The 19,987-nt window shown below is 40.7% G+C and overlaps 1 protein-coding gene across 1 annotated transcript in view; it reads right to left on the reverse strand.

The window, feature by feature from the left end:
- The window catches only part of DCHS2 (dachsous cadherin-related 2), a 232,076-nt gene that overhangs the window by 13,887 nt on the left and 198,202 nt on the right, over positions 1-19,987 (reverse strand). Inside the window, exons 13-17 of the mRNA XM_073343187.2 lie at positions 18,116-18,973; positions 12,784-12,894; positions 9,974-10,185; positions 4,403-4,554; positions 792-922 (exon numbers count right to left, since the gene is read on the reverse strand). Coding sequence (XP_073199288.2) covers positions 792-922; positions 4,403-4,554; positions 9,974-10,185; positions 12,784-12,894; positions 18,116-18,973 — 1,464 coding nt within the window. The remainder of the gene's footprint in view (positions 1-791; positions 923-4,402; positions 4,555-9,973; positions 10,186-12,783; positions 12,895-18,115; positions 18,974-19,987) is intronic.

Genomic DNA, 19,987 nt, shown 5'->3' on the forward strand with positions numbered 1-19,987 from the left:
ATCCTGAGGGCTCAACGGGCCCTTCCATGAGTTTGGGAAATGAGGACTAGATAGTTTAAGGCCAACATTCTCAAATTTGGTGCTAAACTTAGATATCTAAATAGAAGTGGCCTGACTTACATCCACATGAAAAAGTACAACTTTGATACACTCTGTCAACAGGAGCTGTGGATGCGCAGCATTTCTGAAAATCAGGCTACTTATTTAGGTGCTTAGATAGTGTCAGAAGTGCCCAACATGACACATACAAGTTAGAAAAGTTTGGCCTAAGTGGTCCAAGGTCACATAAGAAGTCAGATGCTGAGCTGGCATTAGAACTCAAGAACTCCAATCTCCATGCTCCATACTAGGCCATGCTGCTGAATGTTTCTAAAGAAAGGTCTCATATTATGGAAAGAAAATGTTTCCTTCAAAATAATAAAATTCCAAAGATTTTTTTCACAGCATTGGCTTTAACAGCATTTTTTTCTATTAAAAAAAATAGATAAATTTAAGACATCTGTGGAATTTGAGCCTGGAGTCCACAGAGAATATACCACAGCTGTATTTTTTTTTTTAACATTTCCAGTATTTTGGCTCCGAACTGTTCCTAAATATAATGTCCAAAGATTAAGAATCATGCCTTTGAAAGCAAAAGCAGATCATATTTGCTTCAATATTTCTGTTAATATTGCCATGATTTTTTGAGATTTCTTCCACTAAAACATTTTGTTACAAATCAAAATGAAAGGTAATATCTTGATCTGACATTCCCTTGACTCAGTAACACTTTTCTGCACCGTCACACTTACTTTCAGAGACTCCCACTTTGCCTAGTGGTTGGATTGTTGGGGTATTGTCATTAACGTCGACTACCTGTATCGTTACTATGCTTGTAGCAGAAAGGCTGGGGGTTCCTCTATCAGCAACTTGCACAACTAACCTAGTATTGAAAGGAAGTCACAGTTGTCACACGTAGCCAGAAATAATAGAATTATTCAACACTGATTTCAAACGTACAAAACGAAAATGAAAAACGATGAGATTAGCTAATATGTCTTACCTTTCTTCTTGCCATTGCCAAAATCACATTTTAATTTCCAATATACAAATGAGTGACTACAATTTTATTTTTTGAAGGTTGAAAGAACAAAGTCCAAGGGGACCTAGGTGACAAAGACATACTGAACCCAATGAAACAATGTAACAACTGCTGTAGGATTGACTAGACAGTCACCCTAAAAACTCAGGGTGAAATTCTGGCCCCATTTAAGTCAATGAAAGAATTCCTATGGACTTCAATGAGGCCAGGGTTTTCCCATCAGCATATAAAACAAGCATCTACTTTTAGGTCTTCATTAAACACCTGGACAAGGAACTGCTGTCGATTCTTCTAACATTACTTTCATTTTCCTAGACAATGTAACAAAGAAAGCAGTGATCCAATCAAACAAAAAATCATAAAAAGAAATTTGCTCCTGACATTGTTTCTCAGAATTAACTTCTATACAATCAAGATCAAATTGCTTATTATAAACAAAGATGGATAAAAAGAAAATCCCCAGAAAGGGAATTTAGGGTTGAATCTAATTCAGCTCCATGGATTGTTCTATAACTCCTTTAAAAAAAAAAGATGTGGTCAGAAGGTCAGACTAAACAAAGGTATATACACTGCAGGGGCTTAGCAATGTCAAATGTTTTATATAGTATAAACATTTAAATGGCAAGCAGCACTTTCTCTGTCTCCCTCGTTGAGTTTGAAGAGTTAAACTCTTCCGTCATCTTACAAGCACTTTCTGATGAAAGGGACAAATAAATAGTGACTTTCTTAATGTTCACCTGACAATACTGAACACCAAAGCTGTAATTCAAGCTGTGGATTCTACTGCCATCATGAACCACACATGCTGTACTCTGAATTTTCTTGCTGTTTATGACACCAGCAGAACACAAAACTTGAATTACAGACTTGTATTCAGTTGGTAACCATCTATGTAATTCCATACAGAAAGCCTAGCTGGTCGAGAATGAATATTTTCAAGGTACACATGGAAATGTTTTACTAAAAATAATAATTTTCAATGGAAAAAAAAATCTCATAAAATCATCTCAGCCCAGACATTAAAATTAAGGTTCTGTCAACACTTTTATTAAAACCCTCTATTTCAAAGGACTTAGAAATTCTAGGGGATGAAAATGTCTGATTTAGCTGAAACAAGCAACTGTTTTCAAATTTTGAGAGGAAAAAATGTAATTGGGCCATTTTGAAAAACATTTAAAAAAAAAGTCAGAAAAACATTTTTTAGAACAGTTTCTGTTGCTCTTCTGATTCCTTTTACTACAAATAAGAAACCACAGATTATTAAGAATGAAATGATATATAAACAAACATCAAACAGAATTTACATTAAAAGAATGTTATGGTTCTGATTTAAATACTAAATAAAAGCAAATTCACATTTAAGGACACAAGTAGGTATCATTACATTAACAACATGAATGCTTCATTAACTGAGAATTTCCTTTAGAAGATTCATTTCAAATACCCTTTTAAAGTATTATTTCAGCAAACTAAATCTTTCTACTATTGTAGATACATTAAAAATAATGGCGGATACTCTTGGCTCAGGAGAAAATGAAAAATAAATTAAATGAAATATTCTGGGCATTATGTTCACACAAAATCATTCCTATAGGAGACTATTGCCATAATTATACTGATATTTTTAAAAAGTCACATTCTGGTAATACAGTTGATGTCGTTTTCTAAATTCTGACTGGATAATTAAAAATCTGAGGCCCAGTAGGAAAAGAGAACTTGTATATGCATTAGCTGGTGCTAGAGCCATATGAAAAAAGTCACAATTTCAATGATACAATATACAGTAATTTAATTTCTTAGAGAACTGTAGTATATAAAACTGGTTTGCTATGCTAAACAATTGACATATCTTTACTTGCATGCTTTCTTTACCTTGTAATTCTAATTATGGCATGATTTGTAATGTAAGAGTCAAGTTCACTTGATTATGAATCTGGGAGTTGCAGGAGAAACACAACAAAACTAAGTACAAAAAGGCTTATAGATGAAAATTCTAGTACCTTCCACATGGATAGAACCCAGGTAACAATAGTCAAAGCAGAATTAAGAACAAATTCAACCTTAACTATAGCAGTCAACACATTGCTATTTCTGGGATTAGCAGTGTTCTCTTTATGTTGATACTGCTGTAACTGGGTTTATGCAGGGAAACTGGCTGTACAATTCTTGCTAATTAAGTGGAAATCAAGGAAATGTTCTTACTGCCGTAAGGGATCACTCCTATTGTCCATGTGAAAGCAAACTTCCTATTAAATGAAGTGGGAATTTGTCTGAAAAGACTTCACAATGGACTTTAATGTACTTTCATGCAGGGGTTGAACTGAAAAAAGAATGTTCATGGTAATCTTCCAAACTTCTCCCACTTGAGGTACCGAAATAAGACACTATTCTCAGTAGTTGGCATAGTTGTTCAAAGCAGGATCATGCCATGAATGATCTCTGAGCTTGGCTCACCCTGACTAGGGTCCAAATATACCCATGACCTCTGCATGGCTCCTTGGGCTTGGCTTCCCCTCAGTGTAGCACAAAGGCCTAGGTGGGCTCCTTGGGCTTGGCGGCTTCTTGACTGGGGAGAAAAAGTAAGTGGTGGTATTCTTTCCTGCATCCATCCATTCATGACACCAAAATGAACAGTCTTTCAGAGCAGACTGTGTAGACCTTCTTTATATGATGCTACCTTTTCTTTCTTACACACTTCGATGAACAGTTGGATTCTTTCCAACCATATCAGCTAGAAACTTACTCTATTTTTCTCAAAATGAAAGCTGGGATTCTAGAGAAGAAGGCAGCTGTGGGAACTGCTGGAAATGCTGTTTCATCACATCCCATTGAAATTCTACAATATTATATCACTCACTATTGAAAACGTATCTGCCATACTGTAAAAGAAACTGCCAACAATGTCTCTTAAAAATCTCTTCCTCTTTTGTATTAAAAATGGCTTCTTTTACCAAAAAAAAAAAAAGACCACAGTGCTGAAGAACAGAAAAGAGTAATTCTGAATGACCTTTCTTGACATTCAATTCCTGCCCCTGCACACATGGCCATATGTCAACGTAAACAGGGTATCTTGAAAGATCTATTGTGCTTTTGTGTCAGTGTGTGCTCTAGCTGATTTAACAAGGTTATGTTTTTACTCCAAAAACAGAGAAGTACTCTGTGATAACATTCACTATTGCTATTGAGTTTACATGGTGGGTGTTCCCAATAGACAGAGATGGGCAGCAGTATAAAACCCTAAGACAGACAGCATGAGCAATATCAATTTGAGGTAAACACAATTAGCAACAATATATATTTTATGCAGACACTGTACACAACCTGTATGATGAAATGTCTTCGTGATTCAGGATTGCATTAGTTGCTAAAATCCCCCTTGTTGAATCAATCAGGAATGTTTTGTTTTCATTACCAGATAAAATTGAATACTCAATTTCTCCATTTAGCCCACTGTCAAGGTCAGCTGCAAAAATCTGTTTGGGAAGAAGATCCATGCTTAATCTCAGATAACAAACTGCAATTTCAAAAAGCAAAGTGTTACATCACATATATCTGTTTCTGCCAGTTAGCTGCATTTTGGCCACACAGATTAAAAGGGACAATCAAATAGTTTAGGCCCCAAATTTTGTGGATTAGCCCAGGGGAAGTTACCAAGCCCACGATGAATGGAAATATTTTTACAAAATAAAAACAACTCAATTTTCTTCTATTAATACATTCTGCTGCAGAACTGAAATTTCAAACAATAAAGCAAGAGGTGGCTGAGTTGATCTGTTCTTATGTATTTGATTATTTCTATGCTGCTGCGTGGTTACTATGGGTATGTCTACACTGTGAAATTAGGTCGATTTTATAGAAGTCTATTTTTAGAAATTGATTTTATACAGTCGATTGTGTATGTCCCCACTAAGTGCATTAAGTCGGCAGAATGCGTCCTCACTACCGTGGCTAGCATCTAATCATGGAGCGGTGCACTGTGGGAAGCTATCCCACAGTTCCCGCAGTCTCCGCTGCCCATTGGAATTCTGGGTTAAGCTCCCAATGCCTGATGGGGCAAAAACATTGTCACTGGTGGTTTTGGGTACATGTCGTCAGTCTCCCTTCCCTCCCTCTGTGAAAGCAACTGCAGACAATCATTTTGAGGCCTTTTTTCCGGGGTTACCCATGCAGACACCATAGCAAGGCAAGCATGGAGCCCGCTCAGCTCACCACTGCTGTTGCGTGCATTGTAAATACCTTGTGCATTATACTGCAGTATGTGCAGAACCTGGCTAAGAGATGGCAGCACGAGGACGATTATGAGGAGGACATGGACAGAGACATTCCTGAAAGCATGGGCTGTGGCAATTGGGACATCATGGTGGCAGTGGGGTTGGATGATACAGTGGAACGCCGATTCTAGGCTCGGCAAACAAGCACAGACTGGTGGGACCGCATAGTCTTGCAGGTATGGGATGATTCCCAGTGGCTGCGAAACTTTCGCGTGCATAAGGCCACTTTCCTGGAACTCTGTGAGTTGCTTTTCCCCACCCTGAAGCGCAGGAATACCAAGATGAGAGCTGCCCTGGCAGTTGAGAAGTGAGTGGCAATAGTCTTGTGGAAGCTTGCAATGCCTGACTGCTCCCGGACCACCTTGCCAACCAGTACGTAAACCGCAAGGGACTCTTCTCAATGGTGCTGCAAGCACTGGTGGATCACAAGGAACGTTTCACCTACATCAACAAGGGATGGCTGGGAAAGGTGCATGACGTTCGCATCTTTAGGAACTCTGGGCTGTTTGAGCAGCTGCAAGAAGGGACTTACTTCCCAGACCAGAAAATTGCCGTTGGGGATGTTGAAATGCCAACAGTTATCCTTGGAGACCCAGCCTACCCCTTGCTCCCATGGCTCATGAAGCCATACACAGGCAGCCTGGACAGTAGCAAGGAGCAGTTCAACTATGGGCTGAGCAAGTGCAGAATGGTGCTAGAATGTGCCTTTGGACATCTAAAAGCTTGCTGGCACTGTTTGCTGACTAGATTAGATCTCAGTGCAACCAATATTCCCATTGTTATTACTGCTTGCTGTGTGCTCCATAATATCTGTGAGAGTAAGGGGAAGATATTTATGGCAGGGTAGGAGGTTGAGGCAAATCACCTGGCTGTCAATTTTGAACAGCCAGACACCAGGGCGATTAGAAGAGTACAGGAAGGTGCGCTGCACATCAGAGAGTCTTTGAAAACCAGTTTCATGACTGGCCAGTCTACGGTGTGACAGTTGGGTGTGTTTCTCCTTGATCCAGACCCGCCCCTTTTGTTGATTTTAATTCCCTGTAAGCCAACCACCCTCCCCCCTTCGATCACAGCTGGCAAAGAAAATAAAGTCACTATTGTTGTGAAACCATGCATTATTGTAGCCACACTACAAATCAAAACTGTTTGAATGACAGCCTTCTGTTGCTTGGGCCATCCTCTGGGGTGGAGTGGCTGGGTGCCCGGAGCCTCCCCACTCCCGTGTTCTTGGGCGTCTGGGTGAGGAGAATATGGAACTTGGGGAGGAGGGCAGGCGGTTGTATAGTGGTTGCAGTGGCGGTCTGTGCTCTTGTTGGCTTTCCTGCAGCTCCACCAGATGCCTGAGCATGTCCGTTTGCTCCCCCATTAGCCTCAGCATTGCATCCTCCCTCTTCTCATCGTGCTCACTTCATGCTTTCTTGGACTCTGCCACTGAATGCTACCATGCATTCAGCTGTGCCCAATCAGTGCAGGAGGACTGCATGAGCTTGGAAAACATGTCATCGAGAGTGCGTTTTTTTTTTGCCCTCTAATCTGTGATAACCTCAGGGATGGAGATGATAGGGGGAGTATAGAAACATTTGCATCTACAGGTGGATAAAAAGGGAGTGTAAAATTTAAGATGATACGTTTCTGAGAACAAAAGGGAGACTCTTTCACAGTGAATCAAGCAATTCACAGCAGACAGCACATGTGCTTTGGGTACAAGGTCGCATTTTGCCTTTTATATTGAGTGCCTGTCGGTATGGTGACACATCACACACAGCTGGGCAACAGAATTCAGTTTCCAGGCAGCCATGGTAAGCCAAAGGGTACTGGCTTCTATTGCCTTCATAACATGTGGAAATGGTTTCAAACTGCTGCATCCTCCTTTCCTATAGCAAGCAATGCTGGTTGGGTTTGCCATCTAAAAGGAGGGGCTGCGGTTTTCGGGTGGATGTGCAGCACATAGCTTCCCCCCACCCCTCCGCATGGCTATTTGGGATGATCCCTTCACCCCTCCCCCCACTGCGTGGCTATGGTATGATTCCTTTTAGCCAAGCGCAAACAGCCCAGCATGAACAGTGTCCTTTTACTGTTCCCTTACAAAAGTTCCCCTATTTCAACCAGGTGATCATGAATTATATCACTCTCCTGAGGCTAACACAGAAAGATAAAGACTGAATGTTGCTTGAATGCGACCAAAACCCAGGACCATTCGCTGCCAAGCTTTGTGCTGCAATGATTCCAGACTACTTGCTACTGGCTTGGTGTGGTTAAAGTGTCCTACCTTGGAGGACCAAATAAGGCAGCCTTCCCCAGAAACCTTCTAAAAGTCTCTCAGAGTACCTCCAGGAGAGCTTCATGGAGATGTCCCTAGAGGATTCTCGCTCCATCCCCAGACATGTTAACAGACTGTTCCAGTAGCTGTACTGGCCGCGAATGCATCCCGAGTCTTCGGGGAAAATCGAACATTAAACACTATTGCTTTTAAACCCTGTAGTGTAGTTACAAATGTGCACTCACCAGAGGTGCCTTCTCCACCGTCAGGGTCGGGGATCCTGCCTTGGGAAGGTATTGACTCCAGGGTGATGAAAAGGTCCTGGCTGCCAGGGAGAATGGATTCACCACTTGCCTGCTGCACATTCTCCTCCTCCTCCTCATCCACAAAATCCTCCTCCCTGTTGCGTGAGACTCCCCCCTTGAAGGTGTCCATGGACAGTGGTGGGGTAGTGGTAGGGTCTCCCCCTAGAATGCCATGCAGCTGATCATAGAAGCGGCATGTATGGGGCTCTGACCCGGAGCGACCATTTGCCTCCTTTGTCTTTTGGTAGGCTTGCCTGAGCTCCTTCACTTTCACGTGGCACTGCTGTGTGTCCCTGTTGAAACCTCTGTCCATCACGCCCTGTGCGATTTTGGCATATATATTAGCATTTCTTCTTTTTGATCAGAGTTCTGCCTGCACAGATTCTTCTCCCCATACAGCAATCAGATCCAGTGTCTCCCGTTCGCTCCATGCTGGAGCTCATTTGCGATTCTGGGAAGACTGCATGGTCACCTGTGCTGCTGAGCTCGCCACGCTGACCAAATAGGAAATTAAATCCAAAAGTTCCTGGGGCTTTTTGTGTGTACCTGGCTGGTGCATCGGAGTTGAAAGTGCTGTCCAGAACGGTCACATTGGAGCACTCTTGGATAGCTCCCGGAGGCCAATAACGTCGATTTGTGTCAACACTACCCCAAATTCGACCTAGCAAGGTCGATTTTAGAGCTACTCCCCTTGCCGGGGAGGAGTACAGAAGTCGATTTTAAGAGCTCTTTAGGTCGACGGAACGGGGTTGCTTGTGTAGACGCATTCATTATAAAATCGACCGAACGCGGCTAAATCAACCTAACCCTGTAGTGTAGACCAGGGCTATTAGTAGATTGTCAGTCTCTGTTACGTGTGTGTACAGTCACTAGCACAATAGGGTCCTGATCCCTGGTCAGGAGACCCTAAGCGCTATTACAAATAAATGAAATAATAATTATTAATGCTTAAGGCATCTTTCTATAGGCTATTATGAATTATTGTTTAAATCTAAAAGAATAAAGAATAGTGGAAAAGGAGCAGAAATAGAATATAAAACTAGCTGAATAACCAATGTTCGGCACCAGGAAAAGATACCAGTCCAGGATTCTCAAGATAGAGAACATTTCCCCAGCCTCCTTGAAGAGTCCTCACTGGTTCTTTTTCCTACTGTTAAGCACGAGACACACTTTACAGGATCCAGATTATTCCAGACACATTTGATTGCTTTGTCATTTTTTTTCCATTAGCAGACATATGTTTCTCTAAACAAATGTATGCTCATCCAACTCCCTAGTGGCTTCACATTCAGGGCAGTTGTTGCATTCCATTTATTTATTCTCAGAGGAGGAACATCTTCAGGTCCTAACATGACCTTCATTCTGACGTACCTTGCAATGGGAAAAATGGGAGGGGAAGCGTGGAGAAAACTGTTCTCCTTTCTACTCCAAATAATGCCCCTCTTCTGCTCCAACATAGATATAGCGCATGAACAGCTGGAAACAAACTGGAACAGCTGGAAACACTTTTGAAGAATGTTCAGAGGAAGGAGCATTTTCACACATACAATAAGATGAGTTACTCTTTCAGCAGCAGATTTAAAATCAGATGCTTAGATCTGACAAAAGGATTTTACTCCTGACTGGAGCTGAATGGATTAATTTTAAAGTGACAAACTCTAGAGACACTGCTGGGAGCAAGAATCTATCTATGCTGAAATATGAACTAGCCTTGAACAATCATTCTCTGACTACCATTCATGAGCAAGAATTGCTTTTTGTTAGAAGCAGAGGAAGACAACAAGAAAGTTGAATTTAGTTTCTATTTCTACAATCAGTCAGAAGCTAAAGGATATTGGCCTAATTTGATAAAAACTGAACTGAACGGTGAGCTCTAATGCATCCAAAATAATTATAAATTTTAGGTTTCCAGGCAAGGCAGCAGCAACATTAAAGAAGGCATATGCATCTTGAACAGGGGGAAGCCCAATGAATACACTGCTGGACTGTGGCCTTAGTTTGGCTATTCTTAATTTTAACTGCAGAAATAGGTTTGTAAATATGTATTCCCTGTTACCTGCATGACATATGTATTGTAGATTTGGCCTTCCCACACCGATGTTTTGTAAGAGCTTTGCTCAAATTTAGGTGCATTATCGTTCACATCTTGCACCCAAACTGTCACTCCACAGTGTGCTGAATTCAAGCCATTTTCAGCCAAAACAACGAGATGCACTTTACTCTTGACTTCATGGTCAAGAAACTTTGGCTCTTTCACTGTGAGTTCACCTGTTTTATTTTCCAAAAAGAATTTAAAGGAGGACAGGTTATATACATATTTAGGAAAAATAAACTGTTAAAAGTGAGGACACATACTGTGCAATAAAGAAAACAATAACTGTTCAATATATCCAATAAAAGAATACAAAGGAAAATATATGTATAACTAAAGGAAGAAACTACAACACAAATGTAGATCTAAAATGTTATTGCCAAGATTTTCAAACAAGGGTGATTAAGGTTAGTCTTCTAAATAATTAGGCTAAGTGAGTGCCATTTCATTCCAGGGTGGTTACTCCAAAATAAAAACATTTCAGAAGGCAATCTAGGTGGAAAACTATTGGATTTTTTTGGTGGCTACAATCCCCTAATTTACCTGGGTTCTGCCACTGGTTCTATATTTCTTATTACAAAAGCATATTTTAATAATGTCTTATAAAAAGTTGCCAAATGTTTATTTAATATATATTAAATAAGACAGTTGTATGTTAATAACTCATGATTAAAAACAAGCTTAAGGTTTAACTAAGCTGTAGATACGTGTCTTGTAAATAGTTAGTCAGAAGGAAGTAAGTTTTTAACAGTCAACTGATAGTCATTTAATACACAGCAAAGGTCTTATTAAATCTCTGGCATACCACGGAGGGAAAAATTTCCGGCGACTGTGCTTGTGGTGCACACACACCTACAATGGAATGGATGTGCACAACATGTCTTGAAGAACAACAGTTACGGAAATGTTAGTAATCGTTTTATTTCAAGGCCTGTCAGGATCTTTTGCAGCTTGTGGCTGCTTCCCTGGGCATTATGGCCGAGTTCCTGCAGGAGAATACCCACAAGTTGTTTGCTCTGGTGCACTCTGGTGCTGTACGCACATAGCGCCAGTATATAGGGCCAAGCCCTCAGTTCCTTCTTACCTTCACTCAAAGAAGAGCCTTAGATACTGAAGGAGAAGAGGAGCCAGGCCGTGCCAAATTGTCCTGGGATTAAGAATATTCAGTTAACTGCACCAAGGCTGGCTCCTGCTCCTGAACAGGTGGAGCTGGAAGAGGCAGCATGATAGGTAGCTGACGGTGCCGAAGTGGAGGGCAGTGAGAGCCACCACAGTAACATTGGCAATGCTGAATGCAACAGGGCCAAGGATCTTCCTGGTGCTAAGAAGGTCCTTTGCATCAAGCCTGGCACCGGACCTGCTTCCACAGATTATGGAAAGGGAACATCAGGGTACAGTGCTGATGGACACAAAGGTTCAGCAGCTTGACCAGCCAACAGGGCTATAAATGATGTAATCCTGGCAAAGTCCTGGACCAAGGGAAAGATTGAGCTGGACAGGCAGGGGTGATCCATAGCTGCCTGGTATGCTGCCAGCATGCAAACAGCCGATGCCGACATCACCCTCATTGGTACTGGACTCAAAGGATGTCCTGGGGCCAGAATCGGGACTCTAACCAACCTGTGCCCTACCATGGAACAGTTAGAGGCACCTGCGCCAGCCCATGCATCAGCACTAGCATCTCCTGAAGGAGGCAGAGGACTCCGCACAAGACCTGGAGTGGTCTTGCTTGGTCTTATGGGACCTTTTCCCCAGTGCACTTGATGAGGAACAGCTCCTCCCCCTCTTCAAAGAGGCAGCTCCAGAGCATGAAACAGCAACACTCTCAGAACCTGAGAGTGATCGCCAATCTGATGAGGGCCTCGGTGCTGAAGCAGGCCACATGGCTTGGTTGAGCATGTGCTGCTTCAGGAGAAGGTCCTAGCCACCAGAGTCTGTTTTGTGAACAATCTACAAACTGCACACCGCTATTTGAGATGGGTCTTACACTGCAAAGCAAACACTGCAACTGGGGATTGTTGCTGGGATTGCTCCCCCACATGACGGACAATGGTGAGAGCATCACAGGGGAATATTTAATTAAATGCAACTAACACTAAATCTAACTAACCCTTAGGGTACTACTAAACATATACAACTAGAAAAAGTCATTAAGAAATAGTGAAAAATTGCGAGATTAAGAGCCCCAACTCCAGCAATGGAAGGTAACAAGGAACTGAGGGGGGCTGGGGTGGCACCACCTCATACAGGCAGGGGAGGGGCTCTAGCCATGAGGTGCGAGCACCACCCCTCTACAGGTACTGCTAGCAAAATTCTCTGGCTCTGGTGCGGTGGGTACACACACCCCTAAGTGAAATACACAGCTGCATATACTTGAAGAACAGAAGAGTTTTAAAGAGGAATACTCTTGGGCATGATTTTCCTCTCACAAGAATTTTACAAGTGTGTAACTCCACTGATGTCAATGACATTACTAATGATTTACCCTATGATAAGAGGAGAATCAGGCCATGTATTCTAGATTAACTGTAGACAAAAGGCATGTGTATATCTATGACATATAAAAATGGTTCTTATGGCAACAGATGTTTGTTACACTTAACTGCCTATCACCCACTTCTACTAGTTTTTGATTTAAACTAACATCATTAATGAAAATGTTTTGGTATAAAAGCAATCCCAACATGGAAACACTTTGTACATAATTTAATGTTTATTCAGATATCAAAAGCCTTAAACATGCCTTTAAAACAAATTTAAATAAATTAATTTACCTGTGATGGGGTGTATCGAGAAAATATCTTCATTGTCACTGAATAGCCTGTATTTTATGCCTTTTCCCAGTAAATTATCATCATAAGCTTCTACAGTCAAAAGTGAGGTTCCTACAGAAGCATCAATAGTTTTTAATAGAGTCAACTTTGCAAGATCTTATCTTATCTTTATTACTTATAGATTTACTGTGATTAATAACAATGCATGCAAAGGTGCCCATCTGCCACTCTGGGTGCTTTTAACATTATTTAAAATAGCACACAACAAAAACAAAACCAGCAACAACCACTCAACAAAACTCCACCCACATCACAACTTAATAGACAGGAACTTCCCCACCAACCTCCATTGCCCCATCAACAAACACTCTTGTTGAGCCCCAACATCTGCTGCTCCCTTGGCAAAATGATGGATTTTGCAGCATGCTCTGCTCAGCATGGTCAACAATCCTTGATCCTTGCTCTCTGCACACCTCCACTGGCTTGATGGCTAGACCTTCTTATTTCAGAGACACTATTTATGGAACTCCCTCCCTGAGGCTGTCTACAGGAATCTATCTCTGGCTGTATTCAAGGCTTGGTGTAGGTCCTTCCTACACAAGTTTCTCCATCTTTGGTCATTTTACCCTCATCCTTTCACAAATTCTTTGGGGCAGGAGCGGACGAAGAGGGGCTTTTATGAGGGTATTAAGCATGACTGATATCTCTGAGCAACTGGGAAGGCATTATTTAATTTTCGTTTACTTATGTACAGTAGCCCAGAGTTTTGTAATGGTGGACACTTTAATTCTAAATGAATACATCAATCAATCTTAAGTAGACACAATCTGAATACAACTCACAATAGCTTTTAGTGCCGTAACAGGGTGCATAGAGATATGCAATATGGTGTTAGCATCAAGGAAAATAAGGGCATTTTATTGTTCATGAAGAATCTTAAATTCAACGAAAACAGTACTGATCTGACACAGCACAGAAAAGGCATGAAATAAAAATGCTGTTTGCAATAGGAGCAGAAAATACATATGAAATTGAATGTATTATCCTGCTCAGAAGCATCACGCTCAACATAAACTGAGACAAAGTTCAAAAAACATTATCAAGATTTCCAAATGGTTGTTCTTCTCAAGCCAGTTATGAAGCCATTTAGCACACGACAATTGATTTTAACCAACTGTCATGGAATCAGACTACTGTGTAACTTGACCTCTTCCAAATGGCATTATAATCTTACATTATTTTACTACATTACAGGAGGCATGCTGTTAATATAAAATGTCCTAGATTTTGGGCGGGACTGTGCCATCACAGTAGTATAATTTACCTTTAACTACAAAAATCACACGCTTAGTACTTGTTACTGTTTTTTTTTTAAACACAGGAAATGTTATGTTAACTGGTTAGTCATTTGCTCTTAAGCATGGCAACATAAACCAGAAACACTTGTGGGGGAAATATGTCCATTGTGGCTTCTGAACTTTTTACATTACTTAGGACACTTGTAGGACCAATCACAAAAGAAAACACATATATGATTTGTATGTGTGTAAGGCTAAAGGTGAGAATGAGAAATGCATTGTTTCTAGAAATTAAACATAGGCCCCTTTTTGGATCACAGGGACAGCTAGTCCCACGTTCACAACTGTACAATTTTTATTCAATCCAGCAGCCAACATTTACCATTGTTCACAGCATCCAGTGTCTGAAGGACACGTCCCTACGTCCTGTGTTCACAACATCCTCTGCCTGATTTTTGAAAGGAGCAAGAGAAAAAAATGCCAAAAAAAAAAAATGGCTGCATCAGTATTACCATTTGATACATTGTTTTTCCGGGTATAACAACTGGGTCAATCAAATCCCTGCTCTGGGTCTACCAATTTCCAGCCCAGACGCCTTTTTTTAATGCTGTTAAAACTGTCGATACCTTTTTTGGTAGAGGGCAAAGAAGTGGCATTTCTGTGGTTTCTGATGCTTTTTGGCCACACTGTGATAGTAATATGGCTTGCATTTAAACAACAAAATGTTACAGTTTCCGTACAGTTCATTTTCACTTTGGATAGTGTCTTTTGGTATCTTAAATTGATGAGGCCAAATCTTGAAGTCCCGAATGAGGTAAAACTAGATGTACAGCAAAAAGCAGTCTCTGTCTCAAAGAGCTACAATTCTAAACTTACTTGACTCTGTCCATTGTGCATAGGTACTGCCTCAAATAAGGGACACAATATCCAACTGCGTCTGAAACTTCCAAACCAGTCAAGCATAACAGGGCAAGGCAAGGCAGTGGCCAGTGCCTTAACTTAGAATTTCCCTGCTTTGTCTGTTAAATCAGAAGCATCTTAACATTATGTTAAATTACCTCAACCTGCACTAAACAACCAAGTACCTGAAATGCACAGTTTGTATAGTATGTGTGCTTTTTCTAAAGAACAGGAGTCAAAACAGACATAAAAACCCTGGGTCATATTCTGGCTTGAGACACACATGCACAACTCAGAACTGATCTACTGCTACAGTCCAAGTCACTGGGAGACCTGTGTTTATCCATGAAACAATAACATATACCCATATTGTTTTCTTTCCTTTCTCCTCTCTTTTGTAATCTGGACATTGGAACCAGGGATGCCACTTTTTCCTCTAAATTTGTCTGACTTTTGCCTTTGTGTTTGAGGATAGATTTCTTGGGTGGATAATAAAGAAAAGGCTCATGGAGCACAGAGAATAAAAGAGGGGTAAATAAATGTCCAGCCCAGGTACCTTATATGTATTCAAAAATAAATAAAAGAATCCTGCAGACCTAGCAGCTGTGACTGTTTTATTGGGGAATCTGACACCCAGAGGGCTCTATACAAACTATAATTCAACTGGAGGCAGACATGGTGAACAATGAAAAGGTTTTTTGCACTTTACGGAGTGCATTGACTTGATTATTTATTAATTGACTTCTAAAAGTGCCTGTTGCGATACAGTGTATAAAATATTTAATATGATGCAAAACTAAACTAGGGGAATAATATGAAGGTCACCAAACTTGGGTCCAAACATTTTAGTTGAAGAAATCCTGAGGTTCTTACCTAAGTAAGAGTTTGTCTGGATAACTACTGAGTAAAAATTGAGCAAGGATATCAGGCTTCACTGTTGATATTGCTTTGATTCTTGTCTAACTACAGTGAAGTTTTGCCACTGCGTGGTTGAAAATGGAACTAAAACGTATGAGATAAAATGTTATTTGTTAATCCTGATTACATTAATATTGAATTTTATAATGTAAATACTTCCATGGGACTGGGTGGGAGAGTAAGTATTATTCATATGGAGTAAGGGTTTTAGAATCAGAACTGTAGCTAGCATACCAAATCCTTCAGAGGGTTTAATTATAGTCATAACTTTTTCTGACAAAGAAAATTAAATTAGTATGTTTTTGTATTTATTGAAATCACATAAAATAATTCGAAGAGAAACAGAACTATTACTTGATAGGAGCATCTCATAAAAGAATACATAAAAGAACTTGCTCTTCCGTACCCTATAGTTTTCTTACTATACACAGTAAGCTTTCAGGCTGAAATCTTCTGATTTACCCTGAAGCTTCTTTAAACTTCCTTTAATCAAAATAATATAAATTTACTGCTATTTATGTTTGCAATACATTTAGTGGGAGACCATCTGACTATGGTATTCTCTTACCACAATTCCTTGGGGGATTTCCATAATTTGAGGCTGGGTTGCCTAACCTGTCCCATTACTATATCTGTAATTAGGCACATGCAGAATCACAAAAGCTTATCCATTACTGAAAGGATATTTTGATTTTCTTTCTTTAAATGTATACAGGTTAAACAAACAATGCAGTACCAACAATAATACAAAAAACTGAGATCCCCACAAGGCACTCTTCCACAACCGTAAGGAAAAACCTGACTAACTGGGCTCCTGCAACACACCCTGAAGGTCATCAGGCCTTGACAGCCACTGAAGAAAAGTGCTATGTAAGAGCTATTATTAATTAATTAATTTATTTATTACTGGGCCAAAGCAGCAGCAAAATCAAGAGTCCAGGACCCTCCACTGAGAACGTCTTGCCCTCACTACCCCATAATGTATAATTCTAGGGACCATCAGTTAAAATGTCACAGCTGAATTCACAACTGTTTGGTTAAAGCATGGAAGAAGAGGTGGGGCCAGATAAAAACAAACAAGCAAAACCAAAAAATCCTAGACTCCAGGAAATGAGAATCGTATCTTCCAGCTGCTGTGATGACACAGGGGACAGCCCCCGCCCCTTGGGGACAGGGATAGTATTAATTCTTGTCCTGTGCTCTGCAGGAACACGTCCAGTGGAACGTCTTATGGGCTACTCTGATCAGTTTACAGCAGCTCCCAGCAGGTCAAAACTGTGACTTCGCTGCACTAACCCAAACTTTTCCCCCAGCGACTTTATTCCACTACAGCCTGAAAGCACCAATGGTGGCAGAGACTGCAGTGAATCTGGCTTTTATCTATAGGGGTCATTTAACAATGTGGGCTTTTATCTACTGCTTGTCCCTTGTAGACATCTACCAATTTCACAATGTCTTGTTAAGTAAGAATGTATTTCAGCCTCTGTGCATTCCCCGCCTACTTCTACACATTCTTTTAGCAAGTTGAAACTGTGAGGAAAGTGTTGGAAAATCTCTGAATGCAGTTACAATACACTAGGGATTTCGCTAAAGCCAAAAATCATACATCGCAACATACATGTGGAAGTAGTTCTCATCTTATCTGAGCTTTCACTGCATTTATTTAAGTGAACTATTAGTGACATATTATGTAATCAGTCTCGTTTGGGTACACACGCACACACACACACACATCTGCACAAGCACACACAGAGACAGATACATTTTGCCTTTATTCCAAGGAGATGCATGTTGGCAAGGAAAACCGCAGAGGATAAAAATTGTGCATGCATCATTACAGCCACTTTGCAGATACAGAGCAGAGATGCTCAAGGGTTTTCCATGGTGAGGGAGGAACATGCAGTGCAGAATCCCTTTCTTCTCTTTCAAAAAGGAGAATCCTGCCTAACATGAGTGGCACTCTGTTGTATGTGTGCAGGGACCAGAAACCCGACTACGCCTCTGAGACAGCACATCATGCTCCCCTTTGGTCCAGGGTGCACTGGGCAGGGAGAAGGTTTTTTTCCTTAACGTACTGTTTGCATATAGTCCAATTCCAGTTTTACCCTGATGCTGCATGTTATTGAAAAAGGCTCCCTACACACTTCTTTCTCTGTAGTGCCCAACAGGTTAGGACTTTGGTCTCTGACAGCCACGAGTTAGAGTCTGATACCCACCTGCTTCACTGTTTTCAGGCACAGTTACTGCATAAAAACTATGGCTGAATGACATCACCTCCTCTTGTTCCCTTGTGGAAATGGCCAATAGAGCTGTGGCTGTCCTAGCTGGGACACCCTGATCTGAAGCCAATACCAGCAGGTGGGAACTGAAACCATCAGAAGGCAATGGCTCTTGAAGATAAATCTCTCCTGTATTGATGTCAATACGGAACATAGTTCCAGGTACTCCAAAATTAAAAACCACTGCACCATTTGGCCCCAGATCCACATCTGCAGCTCTCACAGTGGCTATTGTCTGATTCACAGAAGTTTCAGGAGGCACATAAACTTTGAAAGGGTTCTGTAGAAAAACGGGACTATTGTCATTGGCATCATCAATGTGCACCATAATGTTAACTGTAGTGCTTCTTGGGCCTTGGATGCTACAGTCACTTGCCACTGCTCTAAATGCATACTGAGATTTAGTCTCCCGGTCTAGTGCTTTTGTAGTAACTATAGCGCCAGTTGTACTGTTAACAGTAAATGCTCCAAGGGTGTCATCAATCAGTGAATACATGACCTCACCATTCAGGCCACCATCTTCATCTGAAGCAAAGAGCTCAAGAACTACTGATCCTTCCTTAAGGTCTTCTGTCACAGAGGTCTGATAGTTCTTCTTTGCAAATACAGGGCTGTTGTCATTTTCATCCAGGACTGTAATCTGTAGCTGTGTTGTTGAGCTTCTTGGTGGGCTGCCCAGGTCATGACATGCAATAATGAGGGTAAAGTTGCTGGCATCCTCCCTGTCTAAACTACGAGTGGCCAAGAGTTCTCCTGAAGTATCATTTAGAGTGAAGTATTCTCCAATATTTCCACCTTTAAAATACGATAAAAATAAAACGATCACAAACAATTCCAATTTGAAAAAACCCTTTGCTAGTACCATTATGTTAATTGTAATAACATGATCCTATTGCTAGTACAGCTGGTGCACTCATGTGCCTTTGGCATATTTTCCTCCTTTTATAAAAATTAAAACCTGCACTTCATTTAAATCAGTGGGTGGCAGTGACAGTAAATCCAGAATGTCATATCCTTTTACAGAACAGCTATTTTGCCAGATGCATGTCTTTTTTCCCCAAATCAACACACCTTATAAAATCTAGCGCAACTATACTGCTGCACAAAGTGAACTCTTCCCAACCTTGGCTACAAATTCCAGAAACCCATAAAGCATTGCTGACAACAAATATGGTTATTTGCCCCTTGCTTTCATCTACAAACCTGTCTCTTAGAAGTGAGCAATAATGAGGTCTTTTCCACTTTTTTCATTTTGAAAGCTACTATTAAATATCTGGAGCAATGGATTTTAGAAAGAATTATAATGTTTTTTGTTAAAAGTGACCGGAATAAGTATATTTCAATAGATCAAGATAATTTTCAAATTAAAAGCATAAAAATCAGATGACTCTATAGCCCTTTCTACATAGTGGGAGTAAAGCAGGGCTAATCAGCAGTTATCAGTGTTGCCATCAATTTATTTTTGTAATACTGCAGAGGGCTCCAAATCAAAGTAAACAGTGTCTTGCCATTTTTGGGGTGAGGGTAGTGCAGGAAGGTTTTAAATAGTTGGGCAGAGACTGTGTTGGAGTTTCTTGGCATGGTGCACTTGGGGATGGTTTGGCAACTTGGAAGACCGGTTGGAGGATTTTATTATTGGTGGATGAAAGAAACTTTCATCACCTGGAAGGTGGACTTGGTATCTATCCACACCTATTTTTAAAGTGAAAAGAGGATTGGGTTGGGGGCCCTTATTTGATATGCGGAGGCTGAAGAGAGAATCATAAAAAGGTTGAAAAGATATTTGTTTAGTTTTAGATTAACTGTTAC

Source organism: Lepidochelys kempii, chromosome 4, assembly GCF_965140285.1.
Source record: "Lepidochelys kempii isolate rLepKem1 chromosome 4, rLepKem1.hap1, whole genome shotgun sequence".
NCBI classification, from domain to species: Eukaryota; Metazoa; Chordata; order Testudines; family Cheloniidae; genus Lepidochelys; species Lepidochelys kempii.